The 26253-nt window shown below is 25.1% G+C and overlaps 2 protein-coding genes across 2 annotated transcripts in view; both read left to right on the forward strand.

Annotated features, from left to right (window-relative positions):
- The first annotated feature begins 10533 nt into the window (after positions 1-10533).
- The window catches only part of LOC122505017 (3-hydroxyisobutyryl-CoA hydrolase, mitochondrial-like), a 39462-nt gene continuing 23742 nt past the window's right edge, over positions 10534-26253 (forward strand). Inside the window, exon 1 of the mRNA XM_043616422.1 lies at positions 10534-10731. Within this exon, the coding sequence (XP_043472357.1) occupies positions 10573-10731 (159 nt within the window). The 5' untranslated portion in view covers positions 10534-10572. The remainder of the gene's footprint in view (positions 10732-26253) is intronic.
- LOC122505018 lies at positions 14240-16906 on the forward strand. Its single transcript, XM_043616424.1, has 2 exons — positions 14240-16297; positions 16522-16906. Exon 1 carries the CDS (start codon positions 14289-14291, stop codon positions 15546-15548), a length of 1260 nt encoding a protein of 419 aa, XP_043472359.1. The 5' UTR covers positions 14240-14288; the 3' UTR covers positions 15549-16297; positions 16522-16906.

A 26253-nucleotide genomic window follows, 5' to 3' on the forward strand; every position in this document is an offset into this window, starting at 1 on the left:
GTTTGAAAAAAATTTTAATCTTCTTCGAAATAATTCAATTATTTTCAAAAATTTTATTAAAATTCTTCGCAAGAATTCTATTATTTTCCAGAATAATATCATTCTTTGCAAGAATTAAATTATATTCAATTCAATTTAAATAAAATTCCTTAAAAAAATTCAATTATTTTCACAAATTTTTTGAAAGAATTCAATTATTTTCAACAATTTTGATGAAATTCTTTATAGAAATTAGGAAAAGAATTATTTTCATTATTACAATTTTAATTAAATGTCTGGGAAAATTTTTAGTTATCTTCGAAACAATTACATTATTTACAAAAAAATGAAATTCATGGTAAGAATTCAAACATTTTCATAAGTTTTATAAAATTCTGCGGAGAAATTCATATCTTTTGAATACCTACAATTTTAAGAAAATCTCTTTTTGTTCAAATAATTTTACGTCCGTTATTAAATATTTTGTCAGGTTAACTGTCGTAAAATTAATCTGACAAAATCTCTTTTTGTTCAATTATTTTAATTAATTTTCATTAAATTACTTGAAAGAATTTAATTTTTTTCAAAACTTTTTAGTAAAAGTATCATAGAATTTTACTTTTATCCATTAATAACAATTAATTACAATCTATTTTTAATTATTTATTTATAGTATATTATTTATAATATTATTCATTTTATAATGAAAACGAAACGATTTTATATCACTATCATGATTCATGTACTCTATTCGCTTCATTTCGTTTGTGAGCGAATTTTCATGCCATCTAGGCGGCAATTTCATGAACTACATTAGCGCGAAATTCAAAAACAAAAAAAAACTTAATTAATTTATTAAATTCAAAAATTTACTTTATTTAATTATGTAAATTAATATTGTTCACATAATATAACCATACAAAGGTAAATATTTATTTGATAGTTGAAAAGTATTCAATTAATTTCAGACCCGAGTAGATTTTTTATTTGTTTCAAATATAGGCTTCATTTGTGTCCGATAAAATTTTTATTAAAATAAATAAATAATTTCGTAGATTCTTTGACAAATATGTATACTTTTATTTAAGTCAAATAAATTATATTTGGTCTAAATAAAATGTTTTTCTGGGTGCAGTCAAATTTCATTGCACCCAAAGAAAAAGTGTATATTTATTTCACAGCCAAGTGGAAATAAAAATTTCATTTCTGAACAAAAAATATTTACTTGTGACAAATAAAATTTTTATTGAAGGCAAAAAAAAAAAATTAAGACTAGACAAATATATTTATTTAACACGGAAAAAATAAATTTAGAAGATTTTACGAAACTGTTACGGAGTAGCGGAAACAGCTTTTTACGAAACTGAGTTTTGTAAAATGTAAGGAATATTTCAGGATAAACTTCAAAAATATCCAGTATAAACTACAAAAGTTCTGTACTTTATCCTGAAATATTCCTTACATTTTACAAAACTCAGTTTTTACAGTTTCGTAAAAAGCTGTATCCGCTACTCCGTAACAGTTTTGTAAAATCTGCTAAATTTATTTTTTCCGTGTATAATTATGTTTTGCTTAAATAAAAATTTCTCTGCGTGAAATCTTTAGCCTAATTTATCTCCTTTATGAGCTATAGGTCTTCCTGACATTTATCGGAAAATTGCGGAATATTGGCGTGAAATTTGAATCCAAAGAAACAAAAATCGAAATTGGGTGGAAATAATTGATCTGTAAAAGTGGATCTAACAGATTTTAATTTAGGCATTAGTCTCACTCTAGGAGTATAATATCAACCCTAAGAAACACTTCTGCCAGGAATAATTCAATTTTTTTTTGCCAATTTTTATACGAAATAATTATTATTTGACGTGAAATAAAAGAAAAAATGTTCCATCTTCAAAAAAGTTCAAATCACTTGAGAGCGTGATATGAGACCAATTTTTCTCCTCAGTAAACAAGGTACTGACGTTTTATCGCTCCCGACGATTATATTGTGAATCATCTATTTTCATTTTCGACAGACAAAATCATCGTATCGCCGATTAGCTTGTCTGTCGAATGGAATGGGAAAAGATCTCACAGACTCTCTTGATCATCATCTGGTTAAGGAAATCATAAGAATCAAAAGATGATTCTAACGATTTTGTATTGCGCGCCGAAGAAGAATCGAAGGACGATGATGAAGAGTTGTGTATGGCAGAGTGAATTAGAGCCACGATTCCGAAAGACGCGCTAGATCTCGAGCAACGATCAGTGATCATCTTCATCATTCTCTCTCTCTCTCTCTCTTCCTTGCGCGATTCTGAGATAGCACACAGTTGTTAAAGGCGGGGGCGAAGAGCGCCAAACGGCTGATCGCGAACGCCGCCACTTGAGCCATTATCAAATTATTCACTCACACTGGAGCGTCGTCATCTATCTTCAGTCAAACGTGATCGCAACGTGTTATTATTTGATCCTCACTTTGTTAGCGATCTGACTCTAACTGCTTGGCAATCCTATGGAAGATCCTGTTTGAAGAGATCTGGAGTACTTCTCACGATCTCTTCTCGCGCAAAGGGATATCTCTTTGAGGCGATGGATTGTGGAAACTCCTCTCGCCTCTGGCTGCATATTGCGCGCGCGCTTCAGCGAGCGAGCGAGCGCACTTTACCACCTTATGTCTTATATATTTCCCTTGGAGAAAATTACCGGATCGACTATAAATATATTTCTTTTTTTCTTCTCCGAATGATAGAAATATTGTACACACGTATAAGCTTTCTTGTATTGAGTATATATCAAAAAAACCCTTTCAGGTTCATTCAGCGATTTTACCTTGAGAACACACGATTCGTTCATTTTCTGTATTATCATTGCTCCTAATCTTAAAATGCCACTCAACGATTCGCGATGTGAACATTGACAAATAACCCTCTGACAGCCAGTGAATTATTACACTTTTGCTCTTGTTCAACGTTATGAAATATTTTGTTATCTGAGAAGCTATTTCAAGTGTTGGGTAATTATTTTGCAGCTTAGCTGTAAATTTATTTCGAAAACTGATTGTGAGAATAACTGCGGTGAAAAAGAAGAGAAAAAATCTTTCATTTTTTCTATTCACTTCAATTACACTCATGTAATTTAACATTGCTCTTCAAATCTGATTATGTGATTCATTTATAATAAGAAAATAAGTGTAGGGTCATTTGGGGGTAAATGTAAACAGTTGTTGTTTGAGATAGTGCTGCCAAATGATTAACCCGTTTTTTTACGAAAATCTTTTTATTTATTGTTTAATATTTTTTACAAAAATTTTAAAGTATACAGACATATTTTACAGAGTTTAAACTGTATTTAAAAAAATTCTTCACTTTGATCAGATGAACAGTACAAAATTGGTAAAGCTTTAAAAAATGATCTAAAATGAGGTGTGTTTTTTTATTACAAATGAATGCAGAAATTCAATCATTTTCAAAGATAATAAAATTTTTTGCAGAAATTCAATTATGTTCAACAATTTTTTTTAAAATTCTCGTTGAAATTTCAATAATCTTTAGAAATAATAAAATTCTTCTTCCAAATTCAATTATTTTCAAAAATTTTGGTAAATAAAATTGTTAGCAAAATTTCAATTATTTTCAAAAAATTTTCTCTTTTCCATGATTTTTAATATCTACTATTTTAATAAAATTTTTCAAAAGAATTCAATTATTTAAAAAAAAATTTAATAAAATTCTACGCAAACATTTAATTATTTTAATAAAATAATAAAAATTTTACAGGAATTCAATTATTTACAAATTTTTTATTTTCTTCACAATAATTCAATTAATTTCATTAAATTAAATTTTTTAAAGGGATTCCATTATATTCGTAAAAAATAAAATTCTTTTAAGGAATTCAATTATTTTGATAAATAATAAAACTCATTGCTGAATTTCAATTATTTTTAACACAATTTTTATTGAATTTCTGGAAAAATGTAATTATTCTTAAAAATTTTATTAAAATTCGTCAAGAGAATTCAATTCTTTAAAAATGTTTTTGATAAAATTCTTTATGATAATTGAATTTTAAGAAACATTCAATTATTCAAAAATTATTTCTTTTTGTATTAAAATAATTGAATTCTAGTAGAATTTTTTAATAAAAAATTAAAAATTGATTTCAAAATGAATTTCAATTGAAATTTTATTTATAATTGAATATTAAAAGCATTAGAGAGTGAATTTTTAGAAATAATTGAATTTTGAAAAGGTTTGAAATTAAAATCTTTGAAAATCTGAATTTTTCATATTTTTAGCTAACAATTGTGTGGAATTAATTTTTTTGAGAAATTTTAATTGTGGATTTTGTTGTTCAAATTACTTCAAGTTTTTATTTTCTAATACATATTTAATTGAGGAATTTACGAATAATTGAAATTTTGCAAAATTGAATTGTAAACAAATGAATTTGAAAATTCTTAAAGACCTTTTTCAAAAATTATTAAAAATAAATAGAGAAGAATTTTAGTTAAAAACACGAGAAGAAAATTTAATTTTGGAAAAGTTACTAATTGTTGCAAAAATTCAATTATGTTCAAGAGTTCAATTAAATATTGTTCAAAAATAATAAAATTCTTCTTCGGGATTTAATTATTTTCACAAATAATAAAACTCATCCCAGAATTTCAATTATTTTTAATACAATTTTAATCGCATTTCTCAAAAAATGAAATTACTCTAAATTTTTTTATTAAAATTGGTCGAAGGAATTCAATTATTTAAAAATTAAAAACTTGTTGATAAAATTTTTTATAAGAATTCAGTTAAAAGAATAACATTCAATTATTCAATAAATTATTCATTTTTGTGTTAAAATAATTGAATTGTAGTAGAATATTTTAATGAAAATTGATTTAAAAATTAATTTCAGTTAAAATTTTAGATTCTAATTGAATATTAAAAACAATATAGCGTGAATTTTTAGAAATAATTAAATTTTGAAATTAATTTTTTTGAGAAAGTTTAATTTGATGATTTTTTTATATTATTTGAAGTTTTTATTTTGTGATATATTTTTAATTGAAGAATTTACGAAAAACTGAAATTTCGTAAAATTGAATATTGTAAACAAATAGATTTGAAATGTCAAAGAACTTTTTCGAAAATTATTATAAATTATTGATTTAAAGAAGAATTTTAGTTAAAAATTCATGAAAATAATAATTGAATTGATAATGATTTTATCACTCGGTTATCTTCAATTATTATAAAATATGAAGAAATCGATCACTCTGAGTCGAAGACTCGGAGTTAGCGATATCTTCATGTTTTATTGTTATGGAAAATTTAATTATTTCTCTTATTTGACTTATTGAATTTTCGCAAAAAATATTATTATTTATAAACAGAATCAAATTTTTTCAAAGAATGTTATTAAAATTATTGAAAATAACTTAATAATTATCATTAAAAATTTGTTTAAATAATTTAATTCTTGCGAAAAATGGTATTAACATTTTTGAAAATAATAAACAAGAATAGGTAATTATGTAGTTAATAGGTAAATTTTTTAAATTTTGAATCAGAAATTATTTAACAATTAATATATTTGAAAATATAAAATTTTAATTTGCTAAATAATAAATGGAACAGTAACATTTACAATAGTAATTAATAATTATTACATTTATTATTATAATCATAAGAATGTAAAGAACAAAAATTATAATTTATCTTCAAAAAATGGTTTATTTATATTATTTAAATGTTTATAAATATTTTCATTATTACATGATATATACACAGCGTTCGCAAAATTTTCAAAACATCTTCAAGCTTTTACAATATTTCTTCAAATTCTTCAAATATCGCAGATTGCTTTAATTTTCTTCAGATTTGAAGAAAAATCTTTCAATAATCTGGCAGCACTGGTTTGAGATTAATTTAAAGACTTAAAATTAAGGAAACTTAAATTCTAAATGACTAGCAAAACAGTTCAATATAGTTTCATAATAGAAAAAAATGTCCTTATCACCCCACATTCCTCTATTCAAGAATTCAATTAAACATTTTTCAATAAAAATTTCAATCCAAAACTTTAAAAATAAAAATGCCAAAAGCTTTGAAATAAAAACAAATTTCACCGATATTCGTATAAAAAATGAAAAAAAAAATTTATTCGAAAATGTCAATAATATATTACTTGCTGCTACTATTAGTGAATCAAGTTTTCAATATATATTCAAGTTGGCGAGGAGTCGTAAAGAAAAAAAATCTCTTTTAATTTGAAATTGAAAGAGTTTTTAGAATCCTTTACAACGTCATATTCAGTATTTAATAGCCTTGCCAGACTGAAGATTCAGGGTGATGGCTGTACGCGCGCATTAACAGTAACTATGAAAAGAGAAGTATCACTTTAAAGAAAATGCTTTTAAATGTTTTAAATTATCGTTTTCGTGAAACTAACGGGCTATATTTATAAAGGCTTTATGTCCATTTTGCGAAGGTGTGTAACAATAATGCTAAAATTTACGACAGTAGTAAAATCTCCCACTAAATAAAAAAAAACAGAAAAAAAAGAAGAATCTTCCACTAAACTAAAAGAGAAAAAGTATTTACTTAAATTACTCAAATATATTAAAATTTATTAATATTAAATTATGTTCGCTTAAATACCTATATTGTCATTTTTTGACTTTTTTCCCTTAACTGTTTTCCTATATTTTTCTCTCTTTAACTATTTCCTATATATTTTATCCCTTAACGTATTACCATATTTTTTCTTTCACTATTTCTTATATTTTTTTTCTTAACTAATTCCTATATTTTTTATAGATCTTAATTAATTATATATTATTAATATAATATATTAATAATCATAAAATTAAATAATTAAATAAAAAATAATTAAATGAAGTCAATTTTTGAATAAATAAAAACGATTGCCAGAATATTATTATAAAACATGACCGAGTGATAAAATCATTATTTTATATTATTAGAGTATTGTTACTGTTACATCTTCAAAATTATTTTTATCATTACAAATCAATTATTATTTTCTACAATTTTTAACTAAAATTCTTCTGTAAATCAACTATTTTTATAATTATTGAGAAAGTTCTTTCAGAATTTTTTAATTCATTTGTTTACAATTCAATTATTCTAAATTTCGATTATTTGAAAATTCTTCAATTAAATATATATTAGAAAATAAAATTTTGAAATAATTTCAAAACAAATTCAATTCAACTTTTTCAAAAAAAATTAATTAAATTTTAAATAGAAAAATAAATAATTTATTGAATAATTGAATGTTTCTTTAAATTGAATTCTTATAAAGAATTTTAACAACAAATTTTTAAATAATTAAATTCTATTTACGAATTTTTATCAATTTTTTAAGAATAATTATTATATTTTTAGAGGAATTCGATTAAAATTGTATTAAATACAATCCTTCCTCTGTGAGGAAGAAAAATAATTAAAATTCTACTATATTTGTTATTCATGAAAATAATTTAATTCTTGGGAAGAATTTTATTAAAATTTTCAAAAATAATTAAATTTCTGATAAAAATTCGTAGAAATTCAATTATTTTCAAAAAATTTAATAAAATTCTTATTATAAATGAGAAATAACAAAATTCTTTGCAGATATTAAATTATTTTCAGTAATTTTTATAAAATTTTTCTCAAAAATTTAAATATTTTCATTAAATAATAAAAATCTTTGCAGACATTCAATTATTTTGAAAAATTTTAATAAAATTCTTGTTTTGATAAAACTTGTTCTTAGAAAATAGAAATTCAATTACTTTTAATAAAAAAATTTTTTTTTTTAAATAATTTAATTCTGATGAAAAATTATTTGTGAAAATAATTGAATTCTTGCAAAGAATTTTATATTACTTCAAATTTTACATATAATACATTATGATAATAATTAAAGTCTTTCGAGAATTTAATTAAAATTGTATTCAAAATAATTTAATTTTGATAAAAAATTTTATTTAAACTTTGAAAAGTATTTGAAATCTTTAGAAAAGTTTTATTAAAATTGTATTCAGAATAATTACATTTTTGCCAAAAATTTTATTCTTTAAAAAAATAATTAAAACCTTTTTAAAAATTTTATTTTTTATAAAAATAATTGAATTATTGCGAAGAAATTGATAAAAAAAATTGGTAAATAATTGAATTTCTGTGAAATTTTTATTATGTATAAAAAAATAATTAAATGTTTGCGTAGAATTTTATTAAAATTTTATTTAAATAATTGAATTATTTTGGAAAATTTTATTAAAATAGTAGATATTGAAAATTATTGAATTCAGGAAAATTTTTGAAAATAATTGAAATTTTGCCAAGAATTATATTAAAATTTTTGAAAATAATTGAATTTCTGAGAAGAATTTTATTATTTATATAGACAATTGATATTTTAATTTTGACGAGAATTTTAAAAAATTTTTCAGAAGAATTTTAATACTTTTGCAAATAATATTGAATTTCTCCAAAATTCAATTTTTTAAGTGTTTTTAACTAAAAATCTTTTATGTTTAATAAATGACTAAATAGATATTAAAAAATTTAACTAATTTCAGAAGAATTAGAATTATTAAAATTTTTCAAATCTGTAAGTTCTTTAAAATTTGTAATTAAATTCATTCAAAATTAAAATTTTATAAAATTGAAAATTAAAACATTTTGAAGTTAATATATTTATAAAAATTGTAAATGCAATTCTTATAAAATTCTATTATTTTTAAAATTATCAAGTAAAATTATTTATTAATGATTTATAAATAATAATTTTTTTATGAATTCTAAAAACTTAATTTTTTCCAGTACTTCTAATAAAAATCTCTGACTTTTCCCTGACTTCCCTAATCTGTGGCAACCTTGATTAAATTAATTGAATTTCGCGCGATTACAGTTCATTAAATTGCCGCCTAGATGGCATGAAAGTTCTCTCACAAACGAAGTGAAGAAAATAGAAATGAATTATGGTCGTAATAAAAAATTGTTTAGTTTTTGTTATAAAATGAATAATATAAATTACAATAAATAAATTGTACACTAATATATTTCAAACAGTTCTCAGTATTATTTTATATTAAATTTATAAATATTTAATTGAGTTGTCTCAAAAGTTAGTTTATAAATTGATCCAGAATGTCAAACATTTAATTAGAATTAGTCACACCCTTAAGAATTAATTACCAATTTCTTTTAGTAAAATTGTTACTAATTCATATTTAGAGAGAACACACACCAGCCATAGACTGTATTTCTCGATCTCATCGCTCCTTTTTTTCTCTTAGATCGCAACTATAAATTTACCTATGATCCACCGACCGGTGGGCACAATTATCCGTATTTATATTGCCGGCACGGCTCTAATTGCCTTGTGTAATTCTCAATAATCGTAAATACACGCGTCAAAAGGTGTTGAAACTGCAACACGCCTCAAGGAGCATGGCCGATAAATAAATCACGGCCAGGACGAGATAGGTAATCTAATTCCGCGATATGGGTAGCGAGAGAGGCATCGAGAGAGTCAAGTCCGTGAAGCGCGAAATACAAGAAGAAGAAAAAGAAGGACGCTGGTGAATCACTCGTTACAAAATAATCAAGACATCCCCCATACCCTTTATAAACATACAGACATAAAAAAAGAAAAAGAATCAGATAAAATTAATTTCATTTTCTGTGTATTATAAATTATCGAACCGATCTTTTTTTTTTTATTTCCTCTCATATATATTATTATGCCATTTATTTATATTTCATTAAAAGAGATGTATAAGTGGCGTGGGTGAAAAGGAAAGTCAATGAAATCCATATTGATAATAATTGTTTCCGAAACGTTTATAACTTGTAGGAGGAATGGAATTTACGAGGTTTGATATTATTTCAATAAACTAATGAGCATTGTGAATAGACAGATAATAAAAGTTTTCTATTATATTCGAAAGAATGTTGCAATATTGTTGCGTTTATTTTTTTTTCCTCCATTCTTGATAGGAACATTGTTGTAAGATCGATGTAGGTTGTAAATAAAGGAAAAATTATTTTTTTTAATGTAATAAACGAAAGATGTTTTCGGAAGAGAGTTTATTGAACTTTTTGGCCAAGGCGGAAAAGATCTATAGAAATTTCCCGAATCATTCTATATAGAATTATTCAAGGGGAAATTATTATTCGAAGATAAAATTATAATTGAAAGAAATCAAATTAAAATATAGTTCAAACATATGAATTCAACAATTAAAAAACACTTAAAACAACTTAAAAATTCGAACAAACTACAAACTAATATGTAGCGCACAATTTACATTTCACTGTTTTCAAGGACGTAGGAAACGAAAAAGGTAAAAAATCAATTTCTCTGAAAGTTATTTTCAAAAAAGCTTGGTTTACAATTAAAAGCGATACCATCTACGTAAAATAATGAAAATCACTACTGACATACAAGAATTGATACCGTAAAGTAGAGTTCCACTTTGGAAAATTTTTTAGAACTGAGAAGTTCAGTTTCAAGTTGTCAATCTAATGTTTCTATTGCAGCTTTCAATTTCCTACTATTACGATGAAGAGTTACAATTTCATTATAATGATTTAAATGCTGATGATATGTTTCGAAGAAATTGCTGATATGAAGTTCGTAAAGTTCAACGTATTTTTAATAATAATCGGAACAGGCAGTCTGGGGGACGCACCAAAACATGATTACCTGAAAGGATTCACAAACTATCTGCAGAAAGAGTCGAAATTACATCAGGTAATTTAGAATTTATTTATTAAATTTAATAATTAGAGTAGAACGGGGTGAAAAAGCCACATTTTTACATTTGACACTATAAAATCTGAATTTAAATTTTTTTTCTCAAATTTCCAATTGGCATTGAAGGTTTAGCTATTAAGCTTGAATATTCTTGACGGAAATATTTTTTATTCCATGAAAGGACTAAATTATAAGAGTTTTACGAATGCACTGCAAGTGGCTTTTTTGTATCACCTGGTGGAGGGAAAAAGCCACCTCGCGATTTTAGCAAAATATGTTATTAACATTGGTATTTTTATAGTTTTCCTTTATTTATATAACAAATAATCTTATTTTTAAAATATTTTAATAAATTTTAAAGAGCTTTTAGCAAGGAAAATTGAATATTATGTTAAGTTTACCTGTTTTCCATTTACACTACCAAGTTTTTATACCTTTTTTTAAAATCTTCCTTAAATTTCATCACAGATGCCAAACTTTGTTGCAACCGTTTCTTCGTTGTTTATTTTTTTAGCGCACTTTAAACTATTTTTTCGTTGTGTTTAATTAATTTTATTAAGTAAACACGCGAAAATTTTATAAAATTAGAAGGTTAGTTTAAGTAGAAAACAAATGAATTTCACCTAATATTCAATGGATTTTTGTCCCTGGCTTTTTCACCCCCAAGACCAGTTTTTCTAAAAGCTATAATAAATTTTAAATTCAGTTCAATTTCCAAAAATTAACATTGTATACGTTTTTAGTATAGTTTTCTGCTTATGTACAAACATTTACTTTTATTACCCGTTCACTTAAACAGGTTATAATATGTTCGAAAAGTTCATCGAAATATTGTACGCAGAGTAACTCAAAAATTAAAATTACAATAAAAACTATATTACTATAGGTACAACATCCAAACTAGAATCAAAAGTTGCGTATTACCTAATAGTTTTTATAATCTAAATGGCTGATAAATCGGTTTAACAGTTTTAAAATAAAAGTCAAATGGCTTTTTTGCACCTTGGCTCTTTCACCCCGTTCTACCATATTAATTATTAATAATTAAATTAAACAATTATAAAGATACTTATATTTTGATAAAAATTAACTAATTAGGTACAACTATATTGTAATAATTAATATAATAATATTATTAACCCTAGACTCCTTCACAAAGCTACATAATACATTACTGCCCAACCGGGGTGCAATAATACCACAAATTTGTTTAATAGTCCACACTAGGTGTCCAATCTGATGAATTTTGAAAATAACGGTCAAAAGCAACAGCAGAAGGTTAATATACCTTAAAAATGTGATGAAATAATTGAAGAAATCAGAAAATCTAAAAAAAATATTTAGACAATGACGTAGTTTAAATTTTACTGTGGTACCAAAAACCCTCTGTTAAGGAGTCTAGGATTAATAATAATAAAAAAATGCTATTATTAATTTATTCAATTAATTAATCAATAAGTGAATGAAATATAAAATTAATATAAACGTTGTTGATGCAATAATAATTGTGATATTAAAGCATCCACGGAACCTCATGATTTAACAAAAATAAATATACAAATGTTTAAATTGTACTTACATCCTCTGCTTATTATGCGATTAAATATGTTCGAAATATTTTCAGCAACCATGATTACATAAGCATTACAAAAAATATAATTCTATTAATTTTTTCAGTTAAATAAGTTATCAATAATCATGAATTAAAACAACGATAAATAATAGTAATTAATTGCTTAACTCTTATACATTTGTATAAGAACTGATAAAAATAAATAAATAAATAAATAATAAATTATTATTTATTCAATAGAACTGATTAAAAATCAATCAAATCAGGAACAGCACAAAATCGTCCGGTTCTGTGGATTTAAACATATATACTTATTTTGATTATTGAATATAATTATTGTCTCAGGTAATGTTTGTCATTGGCGATCATATGATGAATTATCCAAGTTCAAGAGTAAATCCTCTCGTTCGAGAAGTTGGCAAGCACTTTCCAACCTTGTGCATCACATTGTCTTCTTTTCGGTACCAATTCATCGAGACTAACTACTCGTCGGCTCTACAAAATCCCAGAAGAACGACATTGTTTATTCTATTTCTCAGCGGCAACCCAAACGAAACTAGGATTCAAGAAGTAACTGTAGGTGAACAACTGAATAGTCTGTCAATGGGATATCCACATCCGAAATGTTTGATCAACCTATTTCCACACAACAAGTCTTTATCAATAGAAAAATTGCTTCAAAATTGGTGGCGAAATGAATTTCCCCAATGGGAAGTAAACGATTGGTTCAATAATGGGCCATGCTTGGCGAACTCCGTTCCATTATTGGAACATTAATGGCAACCATCATTGGACCACCAATGGTTTAAACTTGGGATGATCACGCTACTGCCAATGATCGGTATCCAAGCATCGGGCCAATATTAGTTGCCAAGGAATTGCCAAGAAAACAAAATCGATTTTTAAAAGCTTGATTTTTTATTGGCAGCCAACAAAAAACCAAGGTTTTGAAAATTGATTTTTTTTAATTATTAATTAAAATTTATTTTCAAAAAATATATTTTTCAAAAATTAATTTTAAAAAAATATATTTTTCAAAAATATATATTTTTTTAAATTAATAGAACATATTAATTTAATTTGTCACCTCTGGTAAAACAAAGATGAAAGACTGATAAATTCCCTCACTTTATATCTTACAGTGGAGGGATAACTGTGAATGTCTTTGCGAGAGAGGAGCAGGTACTTATATAGAGCCAGTGAAACAGGTCACAAGCGAGAAGAAATCACTAGCATGCACTCTGGCGGCGCTTGTCGGAAGTGGCGCAACGTTGGTTGCCAAGCGCTGTGTCGATAACGTCAGGATATGCATGCGCGCCAGAAAACAGTTCCGACAAGCGCCGCCAGAGTGCATGCTAGTGATTTTTTCTCGCTTGTGACCTGTTTCACTGGCTCTATATAAGTACCTGCTCCTCTCTCGCAAAGACATTCACAGTTATCCCTTCACTGTAAGATATAAAGTGAGGGAATTTATCAGTCTTTCATCTTTGTTTTACCAGAGGTGACAAATTAAATTAATATGTTCTATTAATTTAAAAAAATATATTTTTTTAAAATAAATTTTTGAAAAATATATTTTTTTTAAATATAAATTTTTGAAAAATAAATTTTAATTAATAATTAAAAAAAAATAAATTTTCAAAACCTTGGTTTTTTGTTGGCTGCCAATAAAAAATCAAGCTTTTGAAAATCGATTTTGTTTCCTTGGCAATTCCTTGGCAACTAATATTGGCCCGATGCTTGGCTACCGATCATTGGCAGTAGCGTGATCATCCCAAGTTTAAACCATTGGTGGTCCAATGATGGTTGCCAATTGTTTTGCCAAGAAAAAACCATTGGGTACCAAGCATGGCCCATTATTGAACCAATCGTTAACATTGGCAACTTCCCGTTGGGTCTCGATATTGCTGTAATGACGCAACCAAACGACAACCAAAGATTCTTGATAAGCGACAAATTAAATCAATCGATTTTACATCAGATGAATCCTTTTTCTGGAACCTATTTCACTCAGAAATTAACAGATGACGTACAATGGTTCCCGAACAAACTGAGAAACCTGCATAAGTATATGTTAAAATTTTGCTTCACTACTGATCAAAATTCTTTACCAAAAGGAGAAAATCTGAAAAAAATCAGAAGATTTGCTAGTCTTTTAACGACAAATATGAATTGTCGTACGAAAACATTATTTTTTAAAATCAAAGATTTTGGAGTATTAAGTTCGCTTCTGTCTGCATACAAAATGGAAATGGATTTACTTCACAAAAGCGTTCTGTTAGTCAAGCAGAGTCATGTAAAAAGTTATAGAATGCGTATAACAAGTATTGGTAGCTTGAAAGCTGTAATTCCCAAAAATTCAAGAACAACTAAAACTTTTACAATGTCTGACGAATTAATTACTATTATGTGTGTCACCGTCGGTGCAATTATTTTGCTTCGGATCACAGCTCTCGTGTTAAAATTGAGTAGGAGAACATGGCAAACTTTTAACGTCAGTCGAATTGTACTGGGAATGTCAACCGACAACGAGCCTGAAGAATCTCCAGAAAGAATAATTTTTGGCGTGTTAATGCTCTGTTGTATTGCATACTCCAGCTACTTTTATTCAATAATTCTGGACATCAATTGGCGACCACAAGCGGAAATAACAACACTCAAAGAATTGCTTGATACCGACCTGATACCTATGACATATTCAGAAATAAAGGAACACTTTTTCTTTAGTCCTATCTCAGAGGTTCAGAAACTAGGAACAAAATCTACTGTGTTTCCTGATCATTGGTGGAATTTTGACTGCCTGGATTTCTTGTCTAAGTATGGAAATGTGACCTGCATAATAAACAATTCTCAAGAAGTGGTTAAAAATTTCGTATCAAGAACACAAAAAAGGAACATGAAGGTACTACTGAAGTCTTTATCATATTACTTCAAGACGTTCATATCAAGACATAGTTCACCATACATTGATCAATTTAACAAAAAAATTCTGCGAGCCTCAGAATCTGGCATACTGTCAAAATTGATACACAATGATATAAAGGAACAACGTAAAGATCCCTCTGGGCCGGAGGAAATATCAGGTGAAAAATTACTTCCACTGATTTTTCACACTATGGCTATTGGATACACTCTTGCATTGATCGCTTTCATTGCCGAAGTTCTAAGCGTCATAAGATGGTCGAAAATTCGCTTGTTTTGCACAAGTCGAATGAACATGATTAGCGATATATTTCGCTAAAAGGTGCGTAGTTTAAATGTATAGTATTTGAACTGCGCCAAAAATTCTGTTTTGAATGTTATTCCAATAATATTAATCAAATATTTTGAAAGTTGATTTTAAATAATTTGTAGATTTGAAAAATTTTTGCCTTGTATTTTGGTTGACGTTCAACTGTTTTTCTCTATTATTTAAAACATTTCATGGACGAATGCTTAGACTTTCTATATTCAATATATCTGTTAAAGGAAGTCAAAATTTTGAGAAATATTTAACTAAATATTTAAAAGAATGTAGTTTTTAATGATGGAAAGAAGATACTTTAAAAAGTAGTACGGAACCAGAAAAAAAAATTAAAAAATGGGAAATATGCTACACAAACATGAAGCATAATTTTTATTACAATATTTGCAAGGACATAGAAACCTTACCAGGAAAAATCAATACTTTCAATGTTGTACAAAACGTACTTTTAAAATTAAAATGATTCCATCTACGAAAATTAAAAATGATATTTACAGAAATAAGAATAAAAATAATACAGGAATAGAGCATTTTATCATACACGAAAGTACTTGAGTTGGTTAAAACTGACGAGTTTTTCTTTCTTAAAGTTATAATTTCATAACATGTTTTAACTTCTGATATGAAATTCTTAAAGTAGTTTATTTTCTATCATTATTGGAACTGTTAACTTAAAAGATCCACCAAAAAATTATTACCTAAGAGGATTATCAAACTATCTGCAGAAAGAGACGAAATTTTATCAGGTAATTCAAAATTTATAATTAATTACAATCTTACATTTGGTATACAGAAAAGAATAATTCAGCGCATTTTACACAACTTTCTGGACTATCGAATACAGACATCTATTTCAGAATATTCTGCAAAAATTTGCTGAATCAATTTTTTCGTGAACAAAAAATATTGTTACAATGATAATAGATTAATATAAATTCTTTTTGGTTTCTAAATATAATTATTGTATTAGGTAATATTTGTCGTTGATGATCACATGATGAATTCAACTTCAAAAGTAAATCCTCTCGTTCAGGAAGTGACAAAACATTTTACAATGTCTGATTACGTCTGATTACGAAAATGTAACCTGTATAATAGCCAATGCTGAAGAAGATGTTAAATATTTCGAATTGAGACAACAACAAAAACAACATAAAAGTACTTCCGGAATCTGTGATATATTATATTGAGTCATGGATGCCGAGATTCGATTCTTCTTACATTGAACGCTTTAACGAAATAATTCTCCGAGCTTCGGAATCTGGTATATTGTCAAAATTGTTATATTGTTAGGCAGAAATACAGCAACCCGTGTAGAAATTTAACCATGGCCCAAATAGGGGCCAGATCTTTTGATCATTGTGTAGGCCATATCATGGCATGAAACACCTTCCCAGATCTGGCCCAAGTGTGGCCAGACTTGGGCCAGATCTGGGAAGGTGTTTCATGCCATGATATGGCCTAGATATGGCAATTTCTACACGGGAAAGCTACATAATATTATACCTGTACCGGAGGAGATTTATTTATTTATTTATTTATTGAAAATAAGTCCACTGGTTTGTTACATTATGGCTATTATTGGATACACTTTCGCATTGGTCATTATTACTGTCGTTATTACTGTAAGTTTAAGCATCATCAGTTGGTCGAAAATTCGTCTGATTTTCATGGGTCAATTAAACAGGATAAGAGAAAAATTCTAAACGCGAACAGTTTCCTAACAGTATTGCTCCTCAGGTAAATTTTAAGAATATGCTTTAAAGTAGTTGAAAATTTTTAAGAATTTTATCTTGTCCTCTAATTGTTCTTTATCTTTGCATATTTTAAGCGTTAGAAATATATTCAGCACAAAAGTATTAGCATATTTATTTAAATGAAAATTATAGCGTTCTGTTTTTTCAAAATATTTTTCTAATCTATGAAAATATATAATATAATCAATATAGAATTACTACACTATTATCAAATGCAGTGAAACCTACATATATCGGATTTTAAGGGACCGGGAAAAATTTTAAGGGACACTGAAAAAAATTAATTGATTTAAATAACCGATTAATTGACTATTATCAATTAAATATTTAATTGAATCAAATAATATTTATTGGAGTCAATTAAATGGTATTTGCTTCAAATACAAAAATTATTGGTTCAAATACCATTTAATCAAATAAATTTTTTTTTTAGTGTATAATGGGGATTCTACTGTAAATATTTACTTCACACAAAAATGTTTTATCACTTTATTTTTAAAATTTAATTTAAATTTTCGATTAAATATATTTAGGTTTCTGAAGTTAGCGTCGACGCTGAGTATCGAAAAATATTTTTTTTTTCACAAAACCGAAAAGAATTGCTCAATTTTTTTTTAAGATTGAAAAAGTAGATGCTGGTACTGGACTTAGGTATAGATGCTGAGCGTCGACTTATATATTTATTAATTTTAAACCAGTAGTTCCTGATTTTGAAACATTTTACAAATGTTTGCTAATTCATTGATGTGAAACTAAAATTACAGAAAATAATATATGTACAAAAATTATTTTGTTATAACTAAATAAACATTTCTTTGAAAATAGTCAAGTAATACATTATTTAAAAGAAATGTTTTTAGTTTAGTTGCTTAATTAATTAATTAATACTTAATTAATCACGATGAAAATTTTCTGTATTGGTCAACTATTTTTGTCTAAAATAAATATTTCTTTTTAACTTAGCATCGATACAAATTGATTTTTTAATGTAGAGACATAAAATATTTCTTTATGGAAAATGTTAAATGTTGAAAGGTCAGACATATGAAATCAATAAAATAATAATGGTACAAATTGTTTTTAACACTTTCTAAAATGACAAATTAATTAAATAAAATTAGAAATGTAAATTATCAAAATTTCTCTTTTTTATTTATACTTAAGTAGAAATGGTACGTTTTCGTCAGACTACATAGTTATTAATGGCTAAATTGTCCTATGAATTTCATTTGGCATAAATAAATTTTTTTTATTCAAATAAATTTTTATTTGGATCCAATATAGGTACTTTTTTTGGTCAAATAAATTTCTTTTTGTTCCAATTAATTTTTTGGCTCAAATTTCCTTTGCGCTCAAATTAATTTTTTGGCTCAAATTTCTTTGCGCTCAAATTAATTTTTTGGCTTAAATTTCTTTGCGCTCAAATTAATTTTTTGGCTCAAATTTCTTTGCGCTCAAATTAATTTTTTGGCTTAAATTTCTTTGCGCTCAAATTAATTTTTTGGCTCAAATTTTTTTGCGCTCAAATATATTTTCTTGGAGGAAAATTAATTTCTTTGGACGAAAATAAATTTTCCATTTGAAGCAAATAAATTTTTATTTGTCTATGTCACAGTGCCTACTAAATTATGTACTTTTTTGAAACAAAAAAATTTATTCAACACTTAATAATATTTTTTTTTCAACTAAAGTGATTGTGATTGTTAAACATCCCAAAAAGAAAAAAATGCCGTAAATAAAACCACTTTAGCAATAACTGTTTTTAATTTATTCAACGCAAGAGACTAAAAAAAATTGAAGTTTCCGCCGTCAATTTCCGGCACTTTGTTTCTGACCCTATTGTTCAAAAAAAAGAAGACAATTTCAAAAAGTTTTTCTTCTAACGAAATCTTTATTCTTTTATTTTATTCGTATCGCGTTTAAGAAATGAAGGCTGCAACAACGAATGTCCGGTTGTTCCTCGAATTCGATCACGTAGTTATTCTTAACGCTTTACATTGTGCGTTGCGCGTGCTATGCGTAGATCAGTGTTAAATTGTGTGGGTTCATCGAAGCAATAAACTTTACATATAAGCGCCTGTAAAAATACCTGTAAAAAATGCGGGTGGCAAAGTCAGGTACAATTTCTTCCAAGGAACTTCTCCCTTTACTCTTTTCAATCAACAGGAAGTGACTATATATATATATATATATATATATATTCACCTGGCGCCACTTAGTTTTATAGCTTAAATAAATTCATCCCTTTACTGAATCATTTTCCTATTTTTATTCTCAGTCAGAAAATTTGAATTTTTCTTTCAATCAATTTTTCTATATTATTAATTTTGAAAGAAAAAAATTTAGTACTCAATTTTCGAATTAAAAAATGTATCTTCTTTACAACTTTTTAAAATTTAAGATTTGCGTAAAATTTTTTTTTAAATATCCATTGTTTCTTGTTGTTCCAAAAAAAAAACTTATAACGGAGAAACGTAAAAACGTGATTTCTTCCTTTCATTCAAAGCGTGTAATAAAATGTCAGCATCAATTTCAATTTGTCGTATATTGTGAGCATTGGAATAGTGCATTCAGACTGTTTTTTTTTCTTCATCATGCTCGAATTTGAGTTTCTTAATCAAGAATTCATATGCACTCTTAAAGTTTATGTGAAATTATGTATTCCGGGTACGACGCGGATTTCACCAGACTCATCTAAAAGAGAGATTCATATTATTCCCGGATTTCCCACTGAATTTTCGAAAGCGTTTAACGTGCAAGAATTCTAATCTTTGCAGTATGCGCGACCAACGCACACGATATTTTTTCTTCTGCTTCTTCTTCTTTTTTTTTTTTTTTGCCTTTAGGAAAAGGAGAAATTTGCATGCGTCGGTTTGAACTATGGCATGATGGGTAACAACTCCTGAAAGAGGAGTTCATCAAAGAGATAACGAACTTTATTCGTGAATTAAAATATCTGCGAGAGATAAAAGTCGAATCGTTTAATTTCACCGGTGCATTTTAATGTGCTCGTGACGAGACTTTATAAATATTTCGAAAATGGAAAAAAATTTTCATAAATACGATACTACCTTTTTTTTTCAGCTGAAAACTTTGATAAATTTTTAATTCAAATCTCCAAGTTTCTTTTTTCATTTCTTCGATTTTTTTATATTAAAGGAACTCTGAAGGATTCATGAGAATATCTGATCGAAATTATTAATAATTGTTAAATTTAGCTATTTTTTAAATTCGCTCAAAAATCTTTCGAGCGGTTTTTTTGAGATAAAAAAATCAATTTCAATTTTTTTCTTTTTAATTGTTTTTTATTGGATAAAAAGTGGAGATGAAAATAGTTTCGAAAATCTCGGATGCAATTTTCATACTATTCGTAGAAAAAATAGAATTTTCGATTAATATGGGATACAACACGGTATTCAAAAGATTCCATGAAAACGCACCGGATGTGCAAGGGTTCGTGGGCGACAGTAGAATATTATTTCTTTTATCCACCGGCATAACGAATGCTGGATGCATGTCAATTTCTGATCCATCTCAGAATTCACCTTCCATTTCATTTCCTCCACCAACGAAAACCAAAGGACGTGCTTCCTGCTTTATTACATCTTCAATCGAATTTAAATACATTGCTCCTTGAATACAACAATTATTAAAGAGAGAAAAAAATCACTGTAAAGTTTTGAAGTGCAATCAATTTTCAATTTTAAATTATCATCATTAAATCTATTTCACTACCAATTTAGTAAACAGTAAATTAATTAATTACAGAAAAGGCAAAAGTTACAAACTCTGACAAAAACATGGGCATATAATTTACTTTTCCATATTCTTGATCATCAGAAAATTATTCATCTGAAGTTTGTCAAAAAAAAATCTACTTTTCCATATTTTTGATCATAAAAAAATTATTCATCTGAAGTTTGTCAAAAAAGTGATAATAAACATTAAAAACTTCAGTACAGTTCTAATTAATAAGAAACAAATAATAATTAAAAAAAAATAGTAAAAATATAATTAAAAGCTATTACTTCCCACATCCTAACGATGACAAAACAACAAGAAAAACGCAATAATTATTCTAAATCATAATTTCCGAATGAAGCAAAGAAAAGAAATATTTGACAATCCTTAAATTATATATTCCATCGCTTTTTAATTTGTCAAATTATTTCTCAAGAGTGAAGCAGTATGATTAAAAATCACACTAAAAAAGGAAAAAATAATAAAATTATCGTCTCACGAATATATTTATATGAAGTAAAGAAGAAAAAAAACGCATTTGTTTGAAAATGAGTACGCGGGGAAGTTAAGTAATTATTATTATATGAGATATTGCAGACAGGTGCACCTAACACGAGATGATCCGTTCTAATGTATGCACAACTATAAATGGTCACGAGACAACGTATATATATATAATAAACAGTCGATTACTAGAATTTGTCAACAGGTCACTATTATTTTTTTTCGCAACGAACGATAAGCCCCGCGTATTTTTTTTCTCTTTTTTTCATTTTTTTCTTTTTTTTTTTGCAATGTGCGGGACTCGGGAATTAGAGCGCACTTCCGACCTGTACTCTCCTCTTTCCCTTTCCATTTCATTCCTTTCAAGTCCTTCATTATGAAAGGTCTAAACTCACCGCGCTAAAATAAGAATTTTTTTTTTTTACAAAAGCATTTAAAAACAAAGTAGCAACAATTCGCGCGCAAAAGCGCGCGGCTAACTTTTTACTGCCTTTTTTTTTAAATAAAATTAGCAATTTTAAAAATAATAGAATTTAAAAATTTTTTAATTTCAATTTTTGTTGAAAACACTAAAAAAATTCAATTTTGGAGAAATTACAAATAATTGCAAAAATTCAATTTTTTTTAAAAAAAAAAAAAAAAATAGAATTCTTCTTATAAAATTCAACTTTCAAAATTTGAAAAAAATTCCAATTATCTTTATAAATAACAAAATTCTTCTACAAAGTTCAATTATTTTCATAAATGTCAAAAAAATTCTTGTCCTAATTTAAATTATTTTCAAAATTTTTTCTAATTTCAATGATTTTCAATATCTACTATTTTAATAAAATTTCCCAAAAAGAATTTAATTATTTAAAACGAATTTTAATAAAATTGTATGCAAACATTTAATTATTTTCATAAATAATAAAAATTTCAGAGGAATTCAATTATTTTCATAAATAATAAAATTTTTTTAAGGAATTCAATTATTATTTTCGTAAAAAATAATTTAAAATTCTAGAAAATAATAATTGAATTAAAAATAGGAATTGTCCAAATATTTTTCTTCTTTTTCTAAAAAAAAAATAATAATTTTGTTAAAAAAATTGTGATTTATAAACAAAAATAATACAAAATAAATAAATTTTCTATTTCTTAATCACAATTGTTTAACAATTTTCTAATTTTGTTTAGAAGTAAAGAACAAAAATTGAAAATATTTTTTGATGGATCAAAAAAATTATTTTTTTAAATTTGAGTAAAATTTTTAAATTAAAAATATCAGACTTCGCACTCAATAATTAATTCTAAAAAAGTAGTAGAAAGTAGCTTTGAGACCACAAAAAAATTAGTAAAAAAGTAGCTAATATCGAAAAATTAAACTTGACGACCAAAAAAACTCATTTTAAAAACTTCACAAAAACTGACAAAAATTCCATTCTATATATTTTATTTTCCTGACTTTTTTCCCTAATTTTAATCAAAAATATTTACTTTTTTCTTCTCCTACTGCTAATAAATTCAATTCTTCTGTAACGAATTATATTATTCATGAAAGAATTTAAATATTTATTCAAATAATTTAATTCTTATCAAGAATTTTATTAAAATTTTGAAATAATTGATTTCTTTCGACTAATTTTATGCAAATTCTAATTTAAATAATTCCTGAGAAATTTTTATTAGTCTTAAAAAAATCCAATTCTTAAAAAGATTTTTACAAAAAACATTTTTAAATAATTAAATTCTGTTTGGAAATTTTATAATAATAGTAGATTTTAAAAAACATTGAATTTCGAAAAGTTTTTAAAAATAATTAAATTTTACAAAGAATTCTATTAAAATTTTTTACAATAATTGAATGTCTGTGTGGTATTTTATTAAATTTTTTTGAAAATAATTGAATTTCTAAAAATCACTTTATTATTTATGAAAGTAATTGAATTCTTGAGAACGATTTTATTAGAATTTTTTAAAATAATTGAATTTCCAAAAAAATATATTACTTTTAAAAATAATTGAATTCTTGTGATGAATATTATTATTTATGAAAATAATTGAATTTTGCAACGAATTTGATTAAAATGTAAATAATTGAATTCTTGGGAAGAATTTTATTAAAATCTAAAAGAATAATTGAATTATTTCAAAAAAATTTAATTAAAATTGTATTTAAAATAATTGATTTCTTTCGATTAATTTTATTTAAATATTTGAAAATAATTGAATTCCTGTGAAAACTTCTATAATTTTTGTAAATAATTCAATTCTTTTAAAGGATTTAAAAAAACATTTTTTTTAAATAATTGATTTTTTCGAGGAATTGAAATTAAATTTTTAAGAATAATTAAATTTTTTGGTCAATTCCTGTAAAATTGTATTAAAAATAATTGAAATCCTGCGATGAATTTTATTAATTATGAAAATAATTGAATAGTTGTAAAGAATTTTATAAAAATTTCCAAAAATAATTGAATTCCCGAGAAGAATTTTATTATTTATGAAAACAACTGAATTATTGCGAAAAATTTTATTAAAATATTTAAAAAGTATTAAATTTCTGTAAAATTTTTTGTTTATTTTTGAAAATAATTATATTCTTTACAAGAATTTTATAAATATCCTTTTAAATAATTAATTTTTTCGAAATATAATGAATATTATGCAAATTTTATTTTAAATAATTAAATTCTTGTCGAAAACTTTATTTGTGAAAATAATTGAATTTTTTGATTAATTAATTTAAAATAACATTAAAAATAATTGAAATTCTCCGATGAGTTTTATTATTTATGAAAATAATTGAATTCTTGCTTAGAATTTTATCAAAAAATTTTTTTAAATATTGAATTTCCATGAAAAATGTTATTATTAGTGAAAGTAATTGAATGTATAAAAATTTTGTTAAGTAATTGATTTTTTTGAATTTTTGTTCAAAGTGCTATTCTAAATAAATTAAATGAATGAAAGAGTGAACGAACATTCAAATTATTAAAGTTAATTTTTAAGAACCAAAGAAATAGTAATTAAAAAATCTTTTTTAAAAAATTAAAAAATTTTTTAATTATCGAAAGTTTTTATTAATTAAATTTTTAATTTCTCTCGATCAAAAGATCAGTTTAATGAAGAAATAAATTTCGGCAGATCGAAATGTATGACAAGGACGATTCGTTATTAATTTTTGCGTTTTTGATTAAAAAAAATGATCTTTTTCGTGACAAAATAAAAAAAAAAAAAAAAAAAAAAAAGAGATGATTACGAGTAAATTGCAGGTATATCAGATCGGTTGATGACGATCGGCGCGCGTATCACCTGTAATGATCTTAATCACGAGTTGCATCATCGATGCTTCTTGGAATGTAAATATTTCCCAGGCCAGGACGTTATGATCTAACAACTCGATCGTCCATATATATTGCCCGTATAATAATCGAGAAAGACCGGTCCAAGTGTTTTGAAAAGGCAAAAAAAGTGGGAGAAGTGTACACAAGCAAAATATTAGTGCAATATATTAATAGCCAACATCACACTGCAATTAACATTGATTTACTTTTAACAACGCTTAATTACTTCTATTTCTTCACATACCCTTCTCTTTATTATTGATTTTTACATAAACACCATATGCTTGACCTTAATTACAAGGAAAATGCTTCTATTAAAATAAACAAGGGAAAAAAAATATTTATTACCATTATATATTTTAATTAACTTCAATTTCTATATTTAACCTATAATATCAAACTGCAATCAAATATATATTATTTTAATTAACTTGGAATTATATAGCTTTAAGTGAACTGGTTAATTGATTATATGTCTTTAGAGCAAAAAAATTAAATTATTTTTTGAAAAAAAGGAATTGAACAAATAGTCAATTAAAAACTTGTTCACTTTTCATTTTATCATTTGCTTTACTTTTTTAACTATTTTTTTATAGTTTTTTGTTTTTTAATTGTTAAATTATAATTTATAATATATTATATAATAATTGTATTTTTGTAAAATAAATTTTACTTCAAACAACTATAAATTTCACTATTTCAGCTAAATTTTTAATTGTTTCAATTAAAAATTAAAACAAATGTAATTTATGTAAAATGTAATTTATTTACTTCTTGTTTAAATTAAATTTTTTTAACAATAATTTTATGTTATTATCAAAAAAATTAATTCTAGTTTCTGAATATAAAATTGAAGTTTTTAAATTTCATTGTAATCAATGATTTACGAAAATATTTTTGATAAACAATAATATTTCGTTAATTTGAACGTTTAAAACTTGTGGAAATAAAACTTCTAAATAATTTTAGTTATTAAATTTTAATTTTTTATAGTTTCTTGGAAACACCTCTATAATTACATAAATTCAATTTTCAATTTAAATCAATAAATAAATTTTGGTATTTAAAATTACAAAAATATGTAGTTTGACTTTTGATTTTGTCTGTCAGTCCAAGTATTTTAAAAGTTAATTCTGAAAAAAATTATTTTTACAACAATTTCTCAAAAATTAAGTAAATCAATTATTTTCAAAAGTAATAAAATTCTTATCACAAAATTCAATTATGTTGAAAATTTACAAAAAAATCTCGACAAAATCCCAATTATTATCTTTAGAAATAATTAAATTCTTCTCTGAAATTCAATTATTTTCAAAAATTTTAATAAAATTCTTGGCAAAATTTTAATTATTTTCAAAAATTCCCCTCAAT

The sequence above is a fragment of the Leptopilina heterotoma genome, unplaced genomic scaffold (genome assembly GCF_015476425.1).
Source record: "Leptopilina heterotoma isolate Lh14 unplaced genomic scaffold, ASM1547642v1 Lhet_33, whole genome shotgun sequence".
NCBI lineage: Eukaryota > Metazoa > Arthropoda > Insecta > Hymenoptera > Figitidae > Leptopilina > Leptopilina heterotoma.

What these genes read in the sequence shown, in the direction of transcription:
- LOC122505018 (XM_043616424.1), top strand. Translation starts at nt 14,289, where the DNA reads ATGAATCCTTTTTCTGGAACCTATTTCACTCAGAAATTAACAGATGAC.